Source organism: Hippichthys cyanospilos, chromosome 15 (assembly GCF_059441005.1).
Source record: "Hippichthys cyanospilos isolate Australia breed blue-spotted pipefish chromosome 15, RoL_Hcya_1.0, whole genome shotgun sequence".
In the NCBI taxonomy this organism is placed as follows: Eukaryota; Metazoa; Chordata; class Actinopteri; order Syngnathiformes; family Syngnathidae; genus Hippichthys; species Hippichthys cyanospilos.
In genome coordinates this window covers 8537938-8557925 of record NC_142383.1, presented here as the reverse complement: position 1 = coordinate 8557925, position 19988 = coordinate 8537938, and the positions used below count along the sequence as shown (strand labels likewise).

At 40.3% G+C, this 19988-nt stretch overlaps 1 protein-coding gene across 1 annotated transcript in view; it reads left to right on the top strand.

Moving 5' to 3' along the window:
• Positions 1-19988, top strand: part of LOC148411617 (putative E3 ubiquitin-protein ligase HERC1) — a 47568-nt gene that overhangs the window by 11393 nt on the left and 16187 nt on the right. Inside the window, exons 16-49 of the mRNA XM_088435039.1 lie at positions 49-201; positions 655-787; positions 1628-1825; positions 1900-2103; positions 2376-2549; positions 2868-2982; positions 3846-3963; positions 4039-4225; positions 4334-4637; positions 4706-4739; positions 4814-4859; positions 5914-6152; positions 6490-6675; positions 6759-6879; positions 7507-7747; positions 7810-7979; positions 8255-8407; positions 8499-8596; positions 8938-9033; positions 9501-9668; positions 10600-10839; positions 10925-11008; positions 11893-12118; positions 12207-12474; positions 13363-14090; positions 15027-15240; positions 16010-16179; positions 16574-16657; positions 17704-17890; positions 17965-18092; positions 18953-19170; positions 19239-19498; positions 19658-19710; positions 19781-19975. Of these exons, the coding sequence (XP_088291165.1) occupies positions 49-201; positions 655-787; positions 1628-1825; positions 1900-2103; positions 2376-2549; positions 2868-2982; positions 3846-3963; positions 4039-4225; positions 4334-4637; positions 4706-4739; positions 4814-4859; positions 5914-6152; positions 6490-6675; positions 6759-6879; positions 7507-7747; positions 7810-7979; positions 8255-8407; positions 8499-8596; positions 8938-9033; positions 9501-9668; positions 10600-10839; positions 10925-11008; positions 11893-12118; positions 12207-12474; positions 13363-14090; positions 15027-15240; positions 16010-16179; positions 16574-16657; positions 17704-17890; positions 17965-18092; positions 18953-19170; positions 19239-19498; positions 19658-19710; positions 19781-19975 (6193 nt within the window). The remainder of the gene's footprint in view (positions 1-48; positions 202-654; positions 788-1627; positions 1826-1899; positions 2104-2375; positions 2550-2867; positions 2983-3845; positions 3964-4038; positions 4226-4333; positions 4638-4705; positions 4740-4813; positions 4860-5913; positions 6153-6489; positions 6676-6758; positions 6880-7506; positions 7748-7809; positions 7980-8254; positions 8408-8498; positions 8597-8937; positions 9034-9500; positions 9669-10599; positions 10840-10924; positions 11009-11892; positions 12119-12206; positions 12475-13362; positions 14091-15026; positions 15241-16009; positions 16180-16573; positions 16658-17703; positions 17891-17964; positions 18093-18952; positions 19171-19238; positions 19499-19657; positions 19711-19780; positions 19976-19988) is intronic.

Sequence of the window (19988 nt, the reverse complement as noted above, 5' to 3'; positions counted from 1 at the left end):
AAGCAGTGAGTCGGGTGCCTTACGACGTTTGTGTTCATGTTCATACAGGAGCAAGCATTTGGAGAATTGGAGAAAAATAGTGATAAGCTGCTATCGAATGATAGTCAACGAGGGTCTGAGCCTCCCTCACACTTTCACCAACTTCTCTCTGGACTTCACAAACACATGCTTGCCCATTGCTACATCCACTTTAGCAATGAGGTACTGTGTACATTTATTTATCTATTTATTTCAAATTTAATCCTCATTTTCTCCCCTATTTGCTTCTATTTTTGTCATGGCGGTGCTTGGGCCTTTTTTCCATCTAATACAGTATATGGATAAAAATGACCAAAAATGTGCAACTATTTTAATGGGAAATTTTATCTCTCTCAAAAACATGACATATTATATTAACATGGTATATTTTTTGTTTTTGTTTCGGTCAGACCTTTGTGATCTTGCAACCAACTCCTTGTGTTTACTTATTGTTTGCACTTCTCACAATTTTCTTCTAGTGCAATCTAGTATTTCTTCAACATATCTGAGCAAGATGTTGGACAGGAAATTCCACAGAATACTTCAGAATCACTTTGTCATGCCTTGTTCACGGTGTATATTGTGACAACCAAACAGTTGATGATGATTATGCCCATTGTTTTTACTGCCTTTTAGGATGATAGCAGTGTAAAATTACTCTGTGAACATCTCCATTTGATGTTCTCATGCGCCGCAGAGACGCTTAGGAGATCAACCAAGCTGTTGAAGGAGAGCTTCATGGACATGCAGATGATGAAGAAGTTGCACAGTAAGAACATTCATTAAAGCATTAAATTTGGAGAGAATCCAGGCGGCACAGTGAATAGCACATCCACCTCACAGTTAAAGGGCCCCAAGTTCAAATCCACCTCGCTCCGGCCTCCTTGCGCGTTCTCCCCAAGCCAGCTTGGGTTCCCTCTGGGCACTCCGGCTTCCTCCCACACTCCCAAAAAAATATTAAATTGTCCTTAAGTGTGATTGAGCAAGTGGTTGTTTCGTCTCTGTGTGCCCTGCAATCTGTTGGCTACTAGTTCAGGGTGTCACCCCGCCTACAGCCCGAAGCCAGTTGGGTCAGGCACTAGAGATTGACCGATATGGGTTGTTCAGGACCGATACCGATTATTAGTCATTGTAGGAGGCCAATAACCGATATTTGGAGCCGCTATTCTCAACAAGCATCCTCTTGAATCAGCCTTAAAGACAGCACATTTCCATTTTCTTCATATCGACCGGTCGGATAAAAACAGGCCGATACTGATATATTTCAAATTTCCAAATATCGGGCCCTATAATTGCTTGATCTCTAATAGGCGTTAGCAAGCCTGCGACCCTTATGAGGATGGATGGATGAAGAGAATCCATCTATCCATCCATCCATTATATAAACTGCTTTTTATCATTTAGATGTCAGAGATTTGACTTAAATGGAATGACTTAATGGACTTAATGTAATGGAGACAGTGTGTACTTTTCGACCATTTAAAACTGTTCCCACGTGTCCTAATAAAAGGTTTCTGACACATTTTGTCAATTTAAAAAAAAAGTCCCTTTGACTGATTTCATAATGGTCCATTCATTTTCAACTTTTCCCCCATTCTCTGTTGTCCAGTGGTGTTGTATAACTCCATGGCAGGCAGCCTGCTCTGTCAGGTCATGTATTCGCTGCTGCTGCTGCCCCTTAGCATGGTCCAGCCTCTGCTTGGCCTTTTGTTGGACTTGCTGGAGGACCTGGACAGTTTCAACCGGTTGCTACCGGACACGGGCCTGCTTGAGGAGCAGGAGCTGGAGGCCTCACCACTCCCCTCAGGTTTGTGGTGTTTTAGCTAATATGTTGTTTATTTAATTAAATGATCACCTGTTAACCAGTGACATTTCTCACAGATAAAAGTGAACATCAGGAGGAAGAAGAAGAGTGCACGTGGCTTTGGCTGTTAGATCTGGAGCGTTCTGTAGCACTAGCAGTTGGGCGCTGCCTTGGTGGGATGATGCAAGGCTTGCCACCCTCCCCCCAGGAAAGAACCTCAGAATTCTGGTTGTCCAGTGTGCTTCTTCGGAATGGCCTTGAGATGGACTGTGAGGAGCTTGGTAGGCTAAACTTTATGATTTCTTCCCTGTTTCCTTGAGACATAGTTGTTACGTCAAACAAAGCCTACAACAGTTAAAACAAGCAGAATTAAAAATAACGGGGTCATTTTTTGCCAAATTTACCCAAAATCTAATCAATTTAACCAAGCTAATTTTGATTTTAATGAAACTCGGTTTAACAGCAATTTTATATTAATAAAACTAAATTGTTTTTAACCAAGGTAGGTGTAATTTACTAATCCTTCATGTCAATGTTGATGCTTTTCCTGCAGACTCCAACATGGCTTGGCTCATTGAGGCAGTGCTGCTGGGTGGCACTAATTCAAGGCTGTCCGAGCTAAGCCTGAACCAAGAATCTTTGATGTTACTTGAGGTGGCACTGGGATCTTCCAGAGGACCTGCTGGGTGCCTACTGCAGAAGATGGAGGAATATATAGTTGGCAGAGGTATGTTGTTTGATTATCATTTTTTCCTGGCTTTTCCTGATGCGTACAGTAATGTACTTCAAGGGGGCAAAAGCCGGAGCGGGCTACAGCCAACATTTTAAAGCACCTGTCCAATTTATCCCCTCACCCACAGATTCTGATGGATTAAATAAGATTTTTTTTTTAAATCCTGTTGTCCGTATCTGGTGGTAAAAACCCAAACACAAGTTTAACCATTGTTTCAGTTCACGTCTTTGATAGTCATTTTATGCCACACGGAAGTGACCTGGCACCCATTGTTTAAAAACAACTCATAATGGTTTTGTTCTGTGAGAGCAGAGTGGGAGAATGGAGATTCTTCATCCGATGGCTTGCTGGAGGCTGTCTGTCGCTGCAGCTTGGCAGCACTTCTGAAGCACACAGGCTTACCTGATAAGTCGTGCTGGCAGGACAGGTCAGTAACACAAAATCCTCATATTGCTTTCATGGACTTTATTACAGAGTGTATGATACATTTTAAAAAGAGCTTCTCTTATATTGAGGTTCTCAAATATTATTACTGACACTTAATATCTACGTACTCTCCGAACACAATATGGTAGAACAAAACATATTTTTATATTAACAGCTGTTTTGTTGACAAAGGAGAAAAATATAATACATTATTTGTTTTGAAATTTACATTATTTTCTGCTTGTTCTTCCTTTTTTATTTTGTATCTATTATTTAGAAATATAACTGAATTTATTAGAAGCTAAAGAAAGCTTCTTAACCCAATGGACGAGGCTTTCCGTACTATACACTAGGGGTCAGCAACGCGGGCACTAGGTTGCGCCCAAGGCTCTCATAAGTACCAGCAGACCTGTTCTGCAAATAACTTACAAGTGATAGAATTTTACAAAGAATTATACATATCATTATAACTAGACATTTACATCACATATTACACTGGATGTACTCATGTACTCCAGCAGTGTCCTAATTATTTTGGGAAATCAGTAATGTGATTGGTGTCTTCACATAAAAGGAAATAACATTACTTAACATTTAACATTAACATTATGATAGATGCTTTGAGCACATACGTCATTTCAGAAGTGTATATCAAACTACTATGCCCCAATATTGAAATTCAGATAACTTGACATACTATTTAGAAAAAAAATTGAAATTCAGATAAGTTGTTCCAGAGGAGAATTATTATACATTGTCAGTTTATGGTTGTGATAAATTAAATGTGTTTAACATTGAGTCCTGTGAGTGTACAGTATAAATTGTGTTTATAACAAAGTGTTGCGCTGATATATTGTCCTTCAGATATGAGCCCTGCAAGATGCTCTTAGACGTCTTTGAAAACGTCTATAAAATCAGAATATCTCTGATGGCCCACAAAAACTCTCCCAGGACCTCCCAGGTGCTTGCCACTGCCAAACAGGTACTACTACTGAGATGAATAACATTTATGATCCTGAATGAAAACAGTTAAAGCAATTGTTTTGGGTGTTGACAGAGTTCGCAGGGTCAGAGTCCAGCATCAGAGGAGCCAGGAGCTCATGTGGTGAAAGAAAGCGAGCGGTTGTTAGTAGGCCAATGCAGCCGGGAAGTGCAGGTGCCGCCACCCCCTGAAGCCAACCACAACCAGGACCATGATGACACAATGGAGGAATCGTTGGTCGGCAATCACATAGATCTTACAGGTTAGATAGCCAAACCCAGAATTGTGTTTTTGGTTTCTTGTACATTTTTTGCCTGACAGTTTTTGTAGCATTTTAAATTTAATCACAAGAACATTCCTTTTTGTATAGAAGTCCTGGAGTCCTTCATGGCAACACGCGAAGCCATGCAGGTGCAGCAGAACATGACTGTGTATGAGTCTTTTGGTACTTCTACGCTCTCTGGCACCGTGGGGAGTCCTGTCAGCCCTCACAGAGAGCTCAATCACAGACAACAGTGCGGCAATCGGAGAGAGCCAGAGGAGGAGAGCTTACCTTTCCCCGCCACCTGCCGCCTACTTGTCTCCCGCTGCCTCTTCCTACTGCTGGGGGTTCGTCCTGCCTGGGCAGAACCCAGTAAAAGGGAAGAGAGTCAGTCATCCAACCCTAGCACCAGGTAATATCTGTTCGTGTTTAATTTCTGTTAAATGTAGTTTTCTAATGCTATGTTAATGGGCATTCCAGGGCATCTATACAGTCTTTTGGACTCAGACAGCAGGTAAAAATCAGTTCCAAAAAAAAAGTTAAAATGTTGTTCGACTATTCTTGTCAGACCTTATGTTTTTCATTCAGTCTGACCAATCAAAGACCTCCATAGGATCATGCAAGAATAAAATGGGTAAGTATGTTTTAATCCATCCGTCCCTTTACTTATCTGCTTATCGTCATTAGGGCCGCAGCCTTGCTGGAGAAACGGGGTGCAGGGCCGATCCGTAGGGGACCTATTGTCAAAAACTTAAAATTTACATATTTTCAAAACCAAAGCAGCTGGCAACCTAAAAGGCATATATGAGTCTCCATGAGCAACAGCATAAAAAAAAATTCAAAATCATTTCCGAATAAAATAATATATATATATATTTTTTTATATAACAACATTTTAATAAAATCCTCAGATTTTGTGCTTCTAGCACAAAACTCACCAAATGCAGAGATAACATCTAGATTTTCAGGAGCAATAGCAATATTTAACATGCTTTATAAGTTTTGCTCGAAATAGCTACTTAAAATGTGTTTATTTAATGCAATTTTGACCTAACAGCAAACAAATCACTGAGTTTTCACACCAAAAAATGAATACTTGAAGAAAGCATGCAGAAACATCTTAATTTTACTTAACAAAAACAACATTTGCTTATTCCAGATACAATCACAAACTACTTCGGTTGAATTCCAATGTCACTATTCATTAACACCTGCTTGCATGTATGTACTAAAACTTGACAATTTCATCCTGTTTCCAAATAAAGTCGGGGTTAGAATGTTCGCTGTTGAAGCGATACAAAATTCAACATGGCGGCCGGCATGAAACAAAGATTTATTTAAGTTGAAATTTTTTGTAAATAAATGCGTAAATCCTGCAGTTTTGACACATATGAAAGTAAAACAGTCTACATTCTTGGTTAAAATTAAAAAAAAAAAAAAACACACACACAAAAAATGAAAAAAACAAGCAGTTATCATTCATTTTATGTAAATATTTCAATTCCCCCACGGGACGCTGTTGCGCAATGGCTGTAAAAGCTGTCTTGTCATACTGAGGTCTATGGCTGGAGCTCATTGTTAATTAAAGTCTTAACTTGATAGCTTCCAAATGTTTTTAGCCAGCTATCAGATATAGCCACAATATTTGAAAAGCTGATTGTGGTCTTTATTTTTTTTCTCCCTTCCAGGCTTGCCTCTCTGCTCCTTGGACGTCATGAAAGACGCATGGGATCGCCTGCGTCAGTGCATCAGCCCGACCTCCCCAGCCCAGGCCCACTTTGGTGACAACACACAGCTGATCCTGGATCAGACTTTACAGTTTGTGTGCGGGAACATTCTTCAGTTTACAGTGCCCTCCCAGACTTGCTCTGAGGCTGATCCGAAAGCAATAGCCTCTGCCATTCTGCAGCAGCAACAGAGGGCTGAGGTATGTGTACTGTAAACCCTAACCCCATTAACTATTTGCTATTGCTTTGAAAAATCATCCACTTTTAAAAGAAACTAGTTAATTGGTGTCAAGAAAGTCCGTTGAAATTATATACGAGAACTGTTCCACAGGATGATGCCAAAGTAACAATTATACATTAGACAGGGCTTTTGCACAAAGACAGGTTCCCTCAAAAATCAGTTATACTATTATACTGTTATAGTTTACTATTGCATATACATGTACCTTTTTTTAATTTCAGTCCTTTTTGCCAAACATTTGTGCTTGTTTTAAATGCAGTTCATGAACTCAACCTCAATGCGTTTCCTTTGGTTAGATGCGCCTGGAGGCCTTCCAGCAGATGTCATCCTTCCTGTCCAGGATGGATGAGAAGAGCTGCTCCTCACACTTCCCCACCTTGCTTCAGTCCGTTCAGCTCCAGTTCCTGTCTGGATGCTTTGCCTTGGGAACGCAAATCATGACCTCCCCCTCAGGGTCCCATTACGAGATGCGCCATTACACGGTATACATGTGGTGGATATGCCGAAGTCACTAGTGTTTGCAAGCGAATACTCGATTAATACATAATGCATTTTCTTGATTCAGGCTGATACCCATTCAGCTGCTATTGATAAGCAAAGGGAGTTGCAATTTGCAGCACATGCTTTCTACCAGCAAGTTGTGCATGTATTCAGACAGAGGGTCTTGCTTGAAAGAAAACAACCAGGTTTGTTATCTGCGTTAAATTGTTTGTTCGTGCATGTACTTCCTGTTTTATTAGACACCTTGCCTTAATTTATATATTATATTATATTATATTATATTATATTATATTATATTATATTATATTATATATATATATATTATATATATATATATATATTATATATTATTATATTAATATATAGTTTGTTGACATGAATAAAACACCTAACCTCAAGTTTTTTTTTTGTTTTCGCTATTTATCCTGTTCTAAAATTCAACTACTCCATCTGCAGTTCTTTCTATATAATTTCTTTCTAGGTATTCACTCAAAAACTCATCTAGATGCCTCAAGATAGGGCCAATTAATTATGGTGAAATGAGGGGAGGAGCCAAATTTAGTCTGGGTTGTTTGCGGAACAGAATCTTCACCAGATTTATCTTTTCAGGGATTTTCTTTTAATATCCAATTATTTGTAAGCCAAAAATTGAAATTATGTTAAAAAACAACAAACTAGACTTTAGATTATTTTGCCCTTTGAGGCCTTGGTGGAGGCCTGAAAGTGTTTCTGTTTTTTTTTTTTTTTAATGCAAAATTATTATGATTTTTTTTTTCCATCTAATCAGTAATAATGTCTTCATCCATTATTAGGTTCGTGCCAACACCTCCTGCTGGCCACCATGTTTGCACTAAATTTTAGCTACCAGCCAGTGGATCTGGTGTTGGTGGTCAAATGCGGCATCCTGGAGCTGCTCTGCATGCTGACCGACAACAGTTGCGCCCTTATGAATCAGGGTTGGCTTGCCATCTCCACGTCAGGGTCCCCACTGCTGAGTGGCACTGTCAAGCTGGCATGTACACGCCTGCTGCAGATCCTTGCAGTCACTTCCAGGTGAGACTAAAATTACCTTTGGGGAAGGACGAGGGATGACCAAAACACACATTTGCTTTCAGCACCTGTGAGGATCTGCTCCCTCTCGAGATTTCCCACTCACTCATGGAGGTAATGTGTCAGCATCTCCAAAATGTGCTGCATGAATTCCATCAGCAGCAAGAGGCAGAGTGTGCAACAGCAGAGACAATGACACCGGAGGACACCAAAGAGGACAGCAAAAGTTTAAAAGGTGTGGTAAATGTTGGTTATAGCATTTTTACAGTATGATGCTGATGTCCACGGTAGCCCTGTTTTCCAGAAACATAGCTGTTTTGTTAACACATTGTCCATCATGGATGCCGGTGGTGCAAATTTCACGTTGGAGTTTCTTTTAAGTTAATTTCATTTAGTAGATTAGAAAACAACAACAGTGAACTCTATTTTTGATTTTCGTTAAAGTTTACCTTGGAGTTATTGTTAAGGGACATTTATTTACACATGTATTTTTTATATGTTCTCTCTCAGCTTCAGAAAGCAGCCGAGTGCTTGAATGTCAGCTTGCCGACCTTTTGGCATTCCTCAGGCGGGTGTTATCTTCAAGAGTGATGAAAACACTCTCCGTCTTCATCAAGTGGGTGGACCCACTCATGGCCATTATTTCCTACAAGTGCTCCTTAGGTAATTATTTTGCAGTTGGAGACAAAATTACAATTATTTTTGTTAAACTTTTTTATACGTGCAGAATCAAATTACACAATTTATTTTCCAGAATCACCATGCTTCCAGAACCTTCGCACTAAGCTTTTGGCCTTCCATGTTTTGGAACGACTGTTGCCTGCTTGTTCGGAGCCTGAGCACGTAAGGAAGGTAGGACATGGGAAGTATGTCTTCATCTAATCAATCAACCGGTATGTTTACTAGTTATTGTAAATAATTGTTTGTTTGCGATTATGAAGGAGCTCAGCCTAAGTGTCAGACACTGCCACGATTGTCTCAAAAACGGTATCCTGCATTCTGTGTGTCTGCTCTATAAAAACCTACTTTTGAATATAAAAGTCGAAGAAACAACTTTTGGTGGTTCACATTATTTATTGCTGCAATATATGAAAAGGCGCCTGAACTGTTATATATACTGTATATCCTAATAGCGCTGATTATAGGTTTCTTTAATTTTACTACTTTAATACTTTTTGTTCTTTCTTTTGTAGATTGTCAAACAACTATTTCGGCTGATGTCTGTTTACATGTGGGAGGAGCCTCAGGGTGACATGAGCCACAAAGATATGACTGTAACGGATTCTGTGGTAAATCTGTCTGGATTCAAGTGTGTCATACTATTTTTAGCCTGTTTAGAATCAATATGTGAGCACTTAAATACATCTAGTGATTGAATGAAGTAACAATACTGCAATTCAATAGTTATTTTTAAACTGTATGTTATTGATACTGTATATTGTTATGAAATGTCAGTATCATGATGAATTGCTTGATTATTTTTTACTGGACCGTATCAATATAGTGTGGCTTCAGCAAATACTTCAACAAACGAGTGACTTGAACTTTCCATTGAGGGAAAAATATAATAACATTTAAATATGAAATCATTCATTATCATTTTGCTTACTTATTATATGAATAGTATTTAATATAGAGGTGCATATAGAACTTGGGAAATTTCTCTGGATAAGATTCCCTCACATAGTACAATAATATACAAATCTGTATTTATTTATTTATTTATTCTTTCATTCTTTATGTTTAATTGTGCTAGAATACCGGCAGCAAAGATGAATGTATTGCCATTGGAGATTTTTCCTTCGACCCGCATAAGATCACGTGCTGCTCCCTGGAGAGTGGCAATATTCTCTTGCACGGCACTGGTGGAAAAGGTTATGGCTTGGCGACCACAGCCATCACCTCTGGATGTTTTATTTGGAAGGTAAAATCACTCACTGTGCCATGAATAATTGTCCTCCATCCTGATATCAATATTTTTTTTATATTTATCTATCCAACCATCCATTATCTTCCGCTTATCTGGGGTGGGTTGCGGGGCCCAGCAGCCTCAGCAAGGAAGCCCCAGACTTCTCTTTCCCCGGCCACTTCGTCCTGCTCCTCTGCGAGGATCCTCAGGTGTCTCCAGGCCAGCCGAGAGACATAGTCTCTCCAACATGTCTTGGGTTGTCCCTGGCGCCTCCTCCCGATGGGACATGCCCGGAACACCTCACCAAGGAGGCGTACGGGAGGCATCCTAACCAGATGCCCCAACCACATCAAATGGCTCCTCTCAATGCGGAGGAGCAGTGACTCGACACTGAGTCCCTCCTGGATGACCGAGCTTCTCACCCTATCTCTAAGGGAGAGCCCGGACACCCTGTGGAGGAAACGCATTTCGGCCGCTTGTACCCGATCTCGACCCAAAGATACTTGAACTCCTCCACTTGGGACAGGACCTCATCCCTGACCCAGAAAGGGCATTCCTTCCAGACAACAGCACCACATCATCCGCAGATAGCAGAGACCCCCAAACCGGACTCCTTCAGCGCTTTGTCTGTGCCTAGAGATTCTCTCCTTGAAGTTAACGAACAGAATCGGTGACAAAGGGCAGTTCCATGGCCAGGACAAAAAACCACATTGCTCCACCTGAATCTAAGGTTCCTGGTGGACCCTCCTCTCTAGCACCCCTCAATAGACATTACCTGGGAGGCTGAGGAATGTGATCCTTGTATAGTTGGAACACAATTTACATCCCCCTTCTTAAAATATTTTTTCTGTTTATCACATTTAAATTACTCTGATCATTTTGCCAATTTTATGTTTCTTGCAAAGACAATTTGTGTTTGGTATCTTACTTTCCACACCTGCCTCAGGTCCACATCGCCAAAGAACACAGGGGCAACGAGGGCACGTGCGTGGGTGTGTCCCGCTGGCCCATCCGCGATTACAACCACCATACCACCACCGACATGTGGTTGTATCGCGCCTACAGTGGTAACCTGTACCATGGCGGTGAGCTTGTCCGCACGCTGCCGTCTTTTACCCAGGGTGACACCATTACTTGCATCCTGGACATGGAAGCTCATACTGTGTCATTCGCCAAAAATGACAAGGTCAGTTTTTTGAGTATTTGTAAAGTTAGTTCAGTGGCGAACATTTTCCATCTTTAGTTTGTGTGTGTGTATTTATTTATGCCAGGAGCCAAAGTTGGCATTTGAAGGTGTGGTTGCTTCCGAACTGTATCCTTGTGTGTTATTCTACAGCAGCAATCCAGGAGAGAAGGTACCTAATATTTTTTTATAAGCTAGTGTTCACCGTTTAAATTAATATTTTTTGTATGTTTGTACCATAATGATATTCTTATTCAGGGATGACGTACTACTCAGTATACTGTACATAGTTTTTAATTGTGGATAGATATTTGACTTTTTTTGACTGATATTTGACTGCATATCAGTTTTAACATGAGTTTAACAATATCTATTAATAGCCTTTGCTTAACTTGATTGAATTCCATAATCAATTTTTTTTGGCTGGCAATGAATACGTTAATACGCACGCACACTACCACTTACTGTTAAGTAAATTCAAAATCTGTTTTAACTGGTCTGGCAGTGAATACGTTAAATAGTACTATGACAAACATCTGCTAAGCCGTCAACCCCCCCCCCCCCCCCCCAAAAAAAAAAATAAAATAAATGAAGACGTTAATCAAACTATTTTATTTATTGCCAAGCTCTAATATTATATTTTTTATACATGTGTAGATGGTAGTAAATTGAAGATTGCTGCTCGATGCGGCTTACCGGTTTACTTTAAAACTATTAATTTAACAATTGTCAATGTTTTCAGATTTGACCATGTATTGCAAAACATTTCTAAATGGATTATTATCATTATTATTATTATAAGATGGCCTTTATTTAAATCATGTGCTGATAAGAAAAAAAAAACAAGGAAAAGGAAAAAGCACATGTGAGTGTGTAATAATCCCTTCCCTCCATTAAAAAAAAAAAAAAAAAAACTTAAGATAATTGTTTTATGTTGGACAGTGACAGTATAGTGTTCCCCTTGTTTGCAATGAACAATCTTAACCATTTGGCCTCAGCTGTGCAGATCAGCAACTGATTAATGAAACGTAAAGCAGACTAATGTGTTTCTAACAGGTGACGCTAGGGGACCTCCAGATGCGAGGCATGCCCAGTAACTTGCTACCTGGCGAGCCGCTGTGCAGCCCGCAGAACACTGCTCTCATCGAGTCCACTGTACAGCTCCTGCGCAGGCTCCACCAGTGTGATCTATGGACACCACTTATCAACCAGTACATCCATTCCAACTTAGAGCTCATTGGACCCATGCTGAAAGAGGACCACTACCGAGGCTTCGCCCCAGGTTGGTAGCAAAACCAAATTATAGATCCTCTCAGTTAGGTTCCACCCCTTACATTGTAAGGTCTTTATCATAGTGCTTGCATCCACAGGCCTCGATTCAACTTCTGAACAGAATGACAGTGAAAAAGGTCCATCTGAAGATGTTCATCAAAGCCTGTTTTCTGAGTCTAAGCTAGCTGCCTTGTGCACTGAAGTATGGCCCGTACTTGCGATGATCGGAGGTGTGGATGCTGGTCTCCGGGCTGGAGGCGTGTGTCTGCACAAGCCTAGCGGGCGCAGGGCCATCCTGCTGGGGGTCCTGAAAGGGAGGTGCTCTCTGGCCAAGCTGCAGTGGGAGGAGGCTGATCTCCCTGTCAGGTATCCCAAGTAAACATCATTATTAGAAATGGGCATAGAAGAAATTTAAAAATAGCAACCAAAGAAAATATTTTTCCCTAATACTGTACGCATATTGATGCCCATTGAAATGCATTGAGAATAAGTAATCACAATTAAACCTTAAAAGTTCTTCCCGAAGCGCTGATAATCATTCAATACACAGAAAATTGAGGATTCCAAACCAACTGATTAAATTTGTTTAAAGACTATTTCCAACATTTTTTTTTCTCCTGATTTCTAAAGCCTTTCTCAAGTACCGTATTTTCCGCACTATAAGGCGCACCTAAAAGCCTTATTTTTTTTTTAAAAAAAAGCTGATGGTGCGCCTTATAATCAAGCCTTATATATATGGATCAATATTGAGATCGGGATTTGTAGATGGGGAATGAACTGATAAAGTAAGCTTCACCTGTTTCTTTTGTGTGTTTACAGTTGAACAAGGTTGGTCATATTGACATTGAGTTATTATGCTATTTGAGACTTTAGAGTTATTATTTGAGTTATTATTGTTATTACTTTGAGTATTACTATATTGTGATTGAAGTTTTAAAATATGTCATTAATTGAGGGTGCGCCTTATAATCCGGTGCGCCTCATATATGAAAATGTTTTGAAATATGTCTTTAATTGAGGGTGCGCCTTATAATCCGGTGCGCCTTATAGTGCGGAAAATGCGGTATATTATTTGTATGCCTTTGATTTAATGTCTCATCAACTATTATTACGCTTGTGTATTTAACTTTTTTTCTGTCTTTCCTCCCTTGATCTTACTAATTTTCTTCTCCTCCATTCGTAAATCCACTAATACATCCCGGTGTTGCTCGCTGTCTCTGTGGCTTCTTGCTAACCCTTCCCTGGATAACTAAGCTCCGCGAATTCTTGGTCACCCAGTGACACTCCCATTGCTTCGCTCGAGCCCTGCGACACGACCTTCTGTGATGTGGCGCGACTTGGAGGCCTCAAACCCACGGTGTTGCTGGATCTGATTTACCTGATGGGCTTGCTGGAGGAGCGCGGCTGGCTTGGGGCTCGTGTGGCAGCTGCAGGAAAATTGTTGCAGGAGAGACTGGCAGAGGGTGAGATGCATTACTGCTTGGATGAAGTAGATGATCTCACATGCTTAGCAGAAGAGGACTGGAAGAAGATTGAAGACGATGGGAAGGCGTCTGCCAAAGATACTGTAAAGGTCCAAGAGGATGCAACCAAACTGCAGCAAACGTCTCAAACCAAAATGAACGCCTTTGCCTTAGAACTCAGGGCTGTAAAAGTCTCCTACCTTCTCACTGGCACCTTGAAATCCCTGGCTGTTATTTTCAGCTGTGAGAAGTTGTCAGATTTGCTGTCCGGACCCAAGCCCAATTCTACCTTGTCAAGCCCCAGCTCTGACCAGGACAAAAGCGAGGGAAGTGGCGGCGAGCAGTGGGACAAGAGCACCGAGCTGAAGTCTGTGCTGCAGTACGTGGTGCAGAGCATGGTCAAGTGGGCAGTCCGACCTTGTCCCATAAAGCAGAGAGTGTCTTTGGCAGACCTGGAAAGGGCTCAAGTTATGCTCTACAAAGGCGCACTGACTCAACTCCAGGATAAAGAACGCAAAGGTACAGAGTTTGTCCCACTATTCAAGTGTAACGTTTTACAGAGCTGCAGTGTTAGCACAGATTAGCATTAGCAAACATAGTAATATTCATCCATCCATCCAGCCATTTTCTATAGCCGCTTCGCTTCACTAGGATAGCTTGCTTGCTGGTGCCTAGCCCAATTGTCTCCGGGCAGTAGGTGGGGGACACTCTGAACTGCTCACCGGACAATTGCAGGGCACACAGAAACAAACAGTGTCCAATATACCTGCCAGGCATGTTTTTGGAATGTGCAAGGAAGCCGGAGTGCCCGGAGAGAACTTATGCGGGCTCAGGGAGAACATGCAAACTCCATACAGGAAGGCCATTTATACGACAGATCTTCTCAAATATTTTTGCATCTTTGTTCCCCCACAATAGCATCATCTAATGATAGTTGGAACATTCTCCAAGGTTTTGCAAACGTGCTCAGCTGGGGAAAAGGTAGTACTATATTTGTCTCTTTATGGCCTCTCACTTTTTTTTTTCACTCTCTGGGCCAGTAGTATTTGCTTGTCTCGTTGATACTTTCCAATGCCACCCTCTGTCATCATGATAAATACATTCTAAGAATTGGTAGCAGGGTGGGAAGGGACTTATAACAAACAGGCTGAGTTAAATTAGCATAACAGGAATTAAGTGTAATGTGAGCTATAACTTTTGTTGCTTGGAATATTTAATTGGAGCTTGACAGATGTGTTATTCGTACAACTATGAACTGTTTTAATTAATTCTGGGGGAAAAGATGTACACAATATGCTTAAAAGAATCTTACATTTTTATTGTATAAATTGTCTATTTCATTGGATTCATTCTTCTTAGAGTTGATCCAATATGCGCTTCTCCATTGACTCTGCAGTCTTGTAATTTTAGTTGAATCCAAAACCTTATCTTCTTTTTTTGTTTTTACTTTTCCAGAATCGGGCCACTATTCCACCTCCCAGCCTATTTCCAAGTCCTCCAGCTCTGTTTCTTTATACAGCGTTGGTTCTGAAGGAACCGCCGTTTTTGGCCAGTCCAACCGAGCCTCTGCATCATCGTCAAACACAGAGCTGGCCTCGTCGCTCCCGACCAACCTGCAGTCAGACGCTCTTGATCAATTTAATCCGTTTCTACCCATAAGCCTCCTTCAGTGAGTATTGGTGTTGGGATACAAAACTGTAGCAAATTAGCAATACTTTGTTTGTTTGAATATCTTAAAATAGTAATTGTGAGATGTGCAATACGTAACTCAAAACAAACAACACACTTTTTTCTATTATTACCATAGATTAAGTTTATTTTTCTCTCCAGGCACTCCAGCTTCCTCCCACATTCTAAAAATATACATAGCAGGTGTGCTGGACACTCTAAATTGTCCTTAGGTGTGATTGGGAGCTGGAATGGTTGTTCATCTCTGGAAGCCCTGCGATTGGCTGGCACTCAGTCCAGGGTGTCCCCGGCCTACAACCTGACTGAAGACTGCTGGGCTACAGATAATGGATGGATCATTAATGACCAATATAATGGTTAAAACTGAAATTTTACTTCAAAGTCTACATCTAAAAATATTCTGCTCTACACCATCACAGTAACCAATATCAAAATACAGTATTAAAGATGGTTCATGTGTTCATAAAAAAATCATTCCCAAAATGAATATTGGTGTTGCACATAAAAGTTAGTTGCAAATGTTTCAAAGCAAATGGTTCTTTAAAAATGAATGAATTCTGTTGAATACAACTAAACTGCACTTCATAAATGTACTGTAAAGTATGTTTAAGAGACACACCACACACTTCACTTTAAGAATCTGTTGACTTACCTAAAAATTGGAGTGTTGCGATATTTCTCAAACTAGAGAAACTAAAACAAAAACTTCTTTTGGCATTTTAAGTATAATATGTTACGGGTAATTTCAGACACATGGTGCTAACTCGCTTCCCGACGCTCACCGGACTGGTTAGCACCCCGCCTGTGCTGCATCCCTGCTTCAGCCTGGCCAGTTCGGCCTCCTGCGATGCCTTCACAGAGCAGCAGACCAGTTTCATGGAACCTGGTCCGTGCAGCACGCAGGCCCGAAGTAGCCATGGTAAGACAAGCGAAAAGTTCTTTTTACACTTCCTGTGAATGCTTTCGTTTTTGCTGGCACCATCACGGAATGGGGAAAGGATTTTGAAAACCAAGGTGGGATGTTGCATGTGAATTAATTATTTTGTTCTATTTTGAACAGTACATGAGTAAGGTATTTCGATGATGTAAACTTTGTTGTGTGTTTGATCCTCAAAAATAGCATATTTTTAGTCACATTACACCTCGTTTTTGACGTCACAACTATCTCATGAATACTTTTGTATGGCACATTTTCTTGCTCACTTTTGTTTGTGTCGTATATTAAGTCATAAACACTTCCCTAAATTATTAATGTGGGGTTGCTTGGCTGGTTTTATTGTTTGTGCACTTTTCTTTTTTTTCCTCACCACCAGAACGGACACAAATGTTTGTCACCAGCCGCTTGCTTGAAATGGGTTTCACTATGAGACATATCTACTGCGCTATGGAGGCAGCAGGTACTGCTACTGCTTTGTGTTAGATGCTGCCACAATGTCTGCTTCACATGCTTTCTCTTGTCAACAGTTCATTTTTGTTTAAGCATTCGGATTAAAGAAATATGTTTGACTGTGTCATGCAATATTACACAGTGAAGTAAATAAAAAAAAATGTATTTATTTTTTCTATTTGTATAATAGACACATAAAAAGCCTACAACATGATAAGAATTTGTTGTTGAGCAGCCAATTGAAGTAAGTTTCTTTCATTTCAGATGTAGAAATAGTTTAGAATTGAAAAGCGAAATACTGTACTTAATTTTGTCTAAGTTATTTATTTTAAATGTCTGAATAACAAGAAAAGTGATCTTTTAACACAATGTGAACAAGTTTCATTCAAATATTGTTGCTTTTTAATATTCTTTTATCTTACATTTATCTTCATTTTCCCAAAAATAGCCCATTCATCACTATTGTTTATTTTAAGAAGTACCTTGACATTAACCTTTTGTACCCGTCTCACTTTATCGCTGGCATTGAGCCAAAACATCCCTCGACATTCAGTACATGCAATATTCTCGTGTATGCAATTCTTTAAAATTATTGATCAAATGTTGAAAATGGCTTACTTTTTTGAAGATGCAATTTAATGTTTGACCTACATTCATTTTTTGAGGGTGGTTGGGGGTTCCTCAAAGTCATAAATTTGAAGGAAGAAGGATCTTTCCTGCTGCCAGCATGTATCTCAAGATTTTGTGATGTTTTTTTTTATCCACAAATATTGAGACAACCCCTCCAAATCAGAAAATTCTACCCGGAAAATGTCTTCTAATTTCCGCCTGAAAATGTCTGTATTCGTTTGGTTGACATAAGATAACACTTTTAGAGATAAAGAAAAACTTTACCACATTTTCAGACTCATATTTTTTAAAGGCACATTAGGAAAGAATAATTTTAAATAATAACATTTTTTACTGAAACTTGGACGTTTTGTTTTTATGACCAAAAAGTCACAAAATCTGGAAACTCACCATGAGATGTTTCAAAACTACTCCCTCTTCCTATAGATGTTGCGGGTGAGCTAGATTCTCGGACCATTGAGGTGTTGGCCAGCTGGATGCTGGAGCACCCACTGACGGATGAGCAACAGACTACCGAGATACCTAGACATGAAGGTGAACCTGACACGCCATCTTCTGATGGGCCTGAGACAGTACAGTGCCCCGAACGTCCAGCGAGTCAACCCACCGAGAGGTCTGTGATTCACAAAACGTTATTTTATTAATAATCAAAATACAGTGCCATCTGACTTAAATATTGACTGACAGCTTGCTGCCTGGTTTGGACTGGATTGAGAGAGAGAACTTCTTAGATGTCCATCTGACAAGGAACAGACCTCCTCCAGCAAGGCGACGGCGTTCAGGCCCAACTCAGAGAACATCTTTTCGGCGAGCAGGTCAGTTAAACCCTTCTGCTTTACTGCCTGAATGGGTTGTTATAAATGTTAAAGGGGAGCAGTAACATTGAGAGAGAAAAAAAAAAGGTCAGGAACAATTTTCAACTAGGTATCATGTAGACAAATTTTGAACTTGTACAGAAATACCAACAAGAGGGAATATTTAATGTACACATTTTTCTTGCTTAAAACCTGAAACATGAATCGTTAGTGGAAATATTTGATTTGAATTTGTTAGTAATGAAGTCATTATGATATCAAAATCAAGATCCAGCAATATTATTGCTGGTGACCAGGTTCCCTCGGTATGCAAAAGTGATGCAAAAACACTTCTGCGCAATTAAAACATGACTTTGGGTTATAATGACCAAGATAGATTTGTGCTATTCCTGAAAAATAAACATACCACACTGGTATAAATGAGGTATAGGATTTTGAGATTCACAAGTTTCTGACACGTTTGATTGACTATACTTGCCCTAGGTCAAAGTGATTTACAAAACAGTAGACCTGCCCAAACAGTTTGGCATTGAAATGAAAAACAGTATCAACAAGAGAGAAACAATTCATATGGAGTACGTTGTATCTGCTATTGTGCCTAATAGCAGCACACTCAAACATTTCAAGCACTGCTAATTTACTGCCTAAATAGGCTGCTATAAAAAAAACAATGCAAACATTATTTAGGAGCAATTCACCTTGGAACCACTTGGAATTTCCGGTACTATGGAGTGAAACAACCAAGGTACATTCAGGCACTACTAGTTGGATGCCTAAATTGTATGTGCTGTATTTGAATTGTATATTTATTGATTACATATATTAACATTTTCCTTTCTACGTTTTTTTAAAATTTAAAGGAATTCCGGTCTCCTCAGATTTGCCATCGCCAAATCCGATCCCACAGCTATACCAACAAACCGCAGGTGATTGGCCGGAGTACGTGGAGTTTCACCCCTTCTCCACAGAGGAGGAGTCCGAGTTGGGCTACATGGATGATGTGTACCACGAAGAGACCTACGAGGATCTGCTCACCCCTTTCTTCAGCATGGAGAGAGATACTCTTCACATTGTGGAGGTAACGGATGAATGCAACTTGTTCTCTGGAAGCTTTAAAATAAAACAACCTTCATATTTTTCTATCAGAGTGGGGAAGAACACAGTCCCATGGTGAAGTGCGAGCTGTGCAACACCCTCACCTTACAATTCAACAACCACATTAAACGCCGCCATCCTGGCTGTGGTCAGAGCGCGGCACGCAAAGGCTATGACAGCACCGGTGCTTATGTGGATGTCTGGTTCAAAGGGGAGTGCGGCTCCAACTTTCCATTCTACCTCCTTTGCGCTTCCTGCAGAGAGAAGTACCTCGCCGCCAACGCCAACGATTTGGGTTCCAGGAGTGAAAGGTACAGAAAGCATAAACAAAATTACTGTACATATATCTCCCTCATAAAATTGACACTGCAGTACCAGGCATCTATTTAGGATGAAGCATTTGGATTCTTATTCAATGTCCCCGAAACCCCCCTTTTAATTTCTCAATATTATTGCCTCATTTTTTTAAGGAATAAATGCCTGACAAGTGATCTTATTGGCCGCTTGGACAGCACCTCTGATGGTGAGTAAGTGTACTTTTCACATAAATCCCATCATATATTTTGATGTGAGCAGTGTGCCTCTTTGCTCAGATGACTGGGAAATAAACTACCAAGAGGAGTGTGACGAAGACAAGTTGACAGGACTGGAGGACTTTGGCCTTCTGGTGAGACCGCTTGGCCTGACTGAAAAGAAGCTGGTACCAGACCCCATCGCATTCATCGAGCCCGATCCACTGGGGGCTATGATCTACAACTCTGTGGACCCTCTGAGGGCTGATCTCAAAGGTAGTCTTATTAT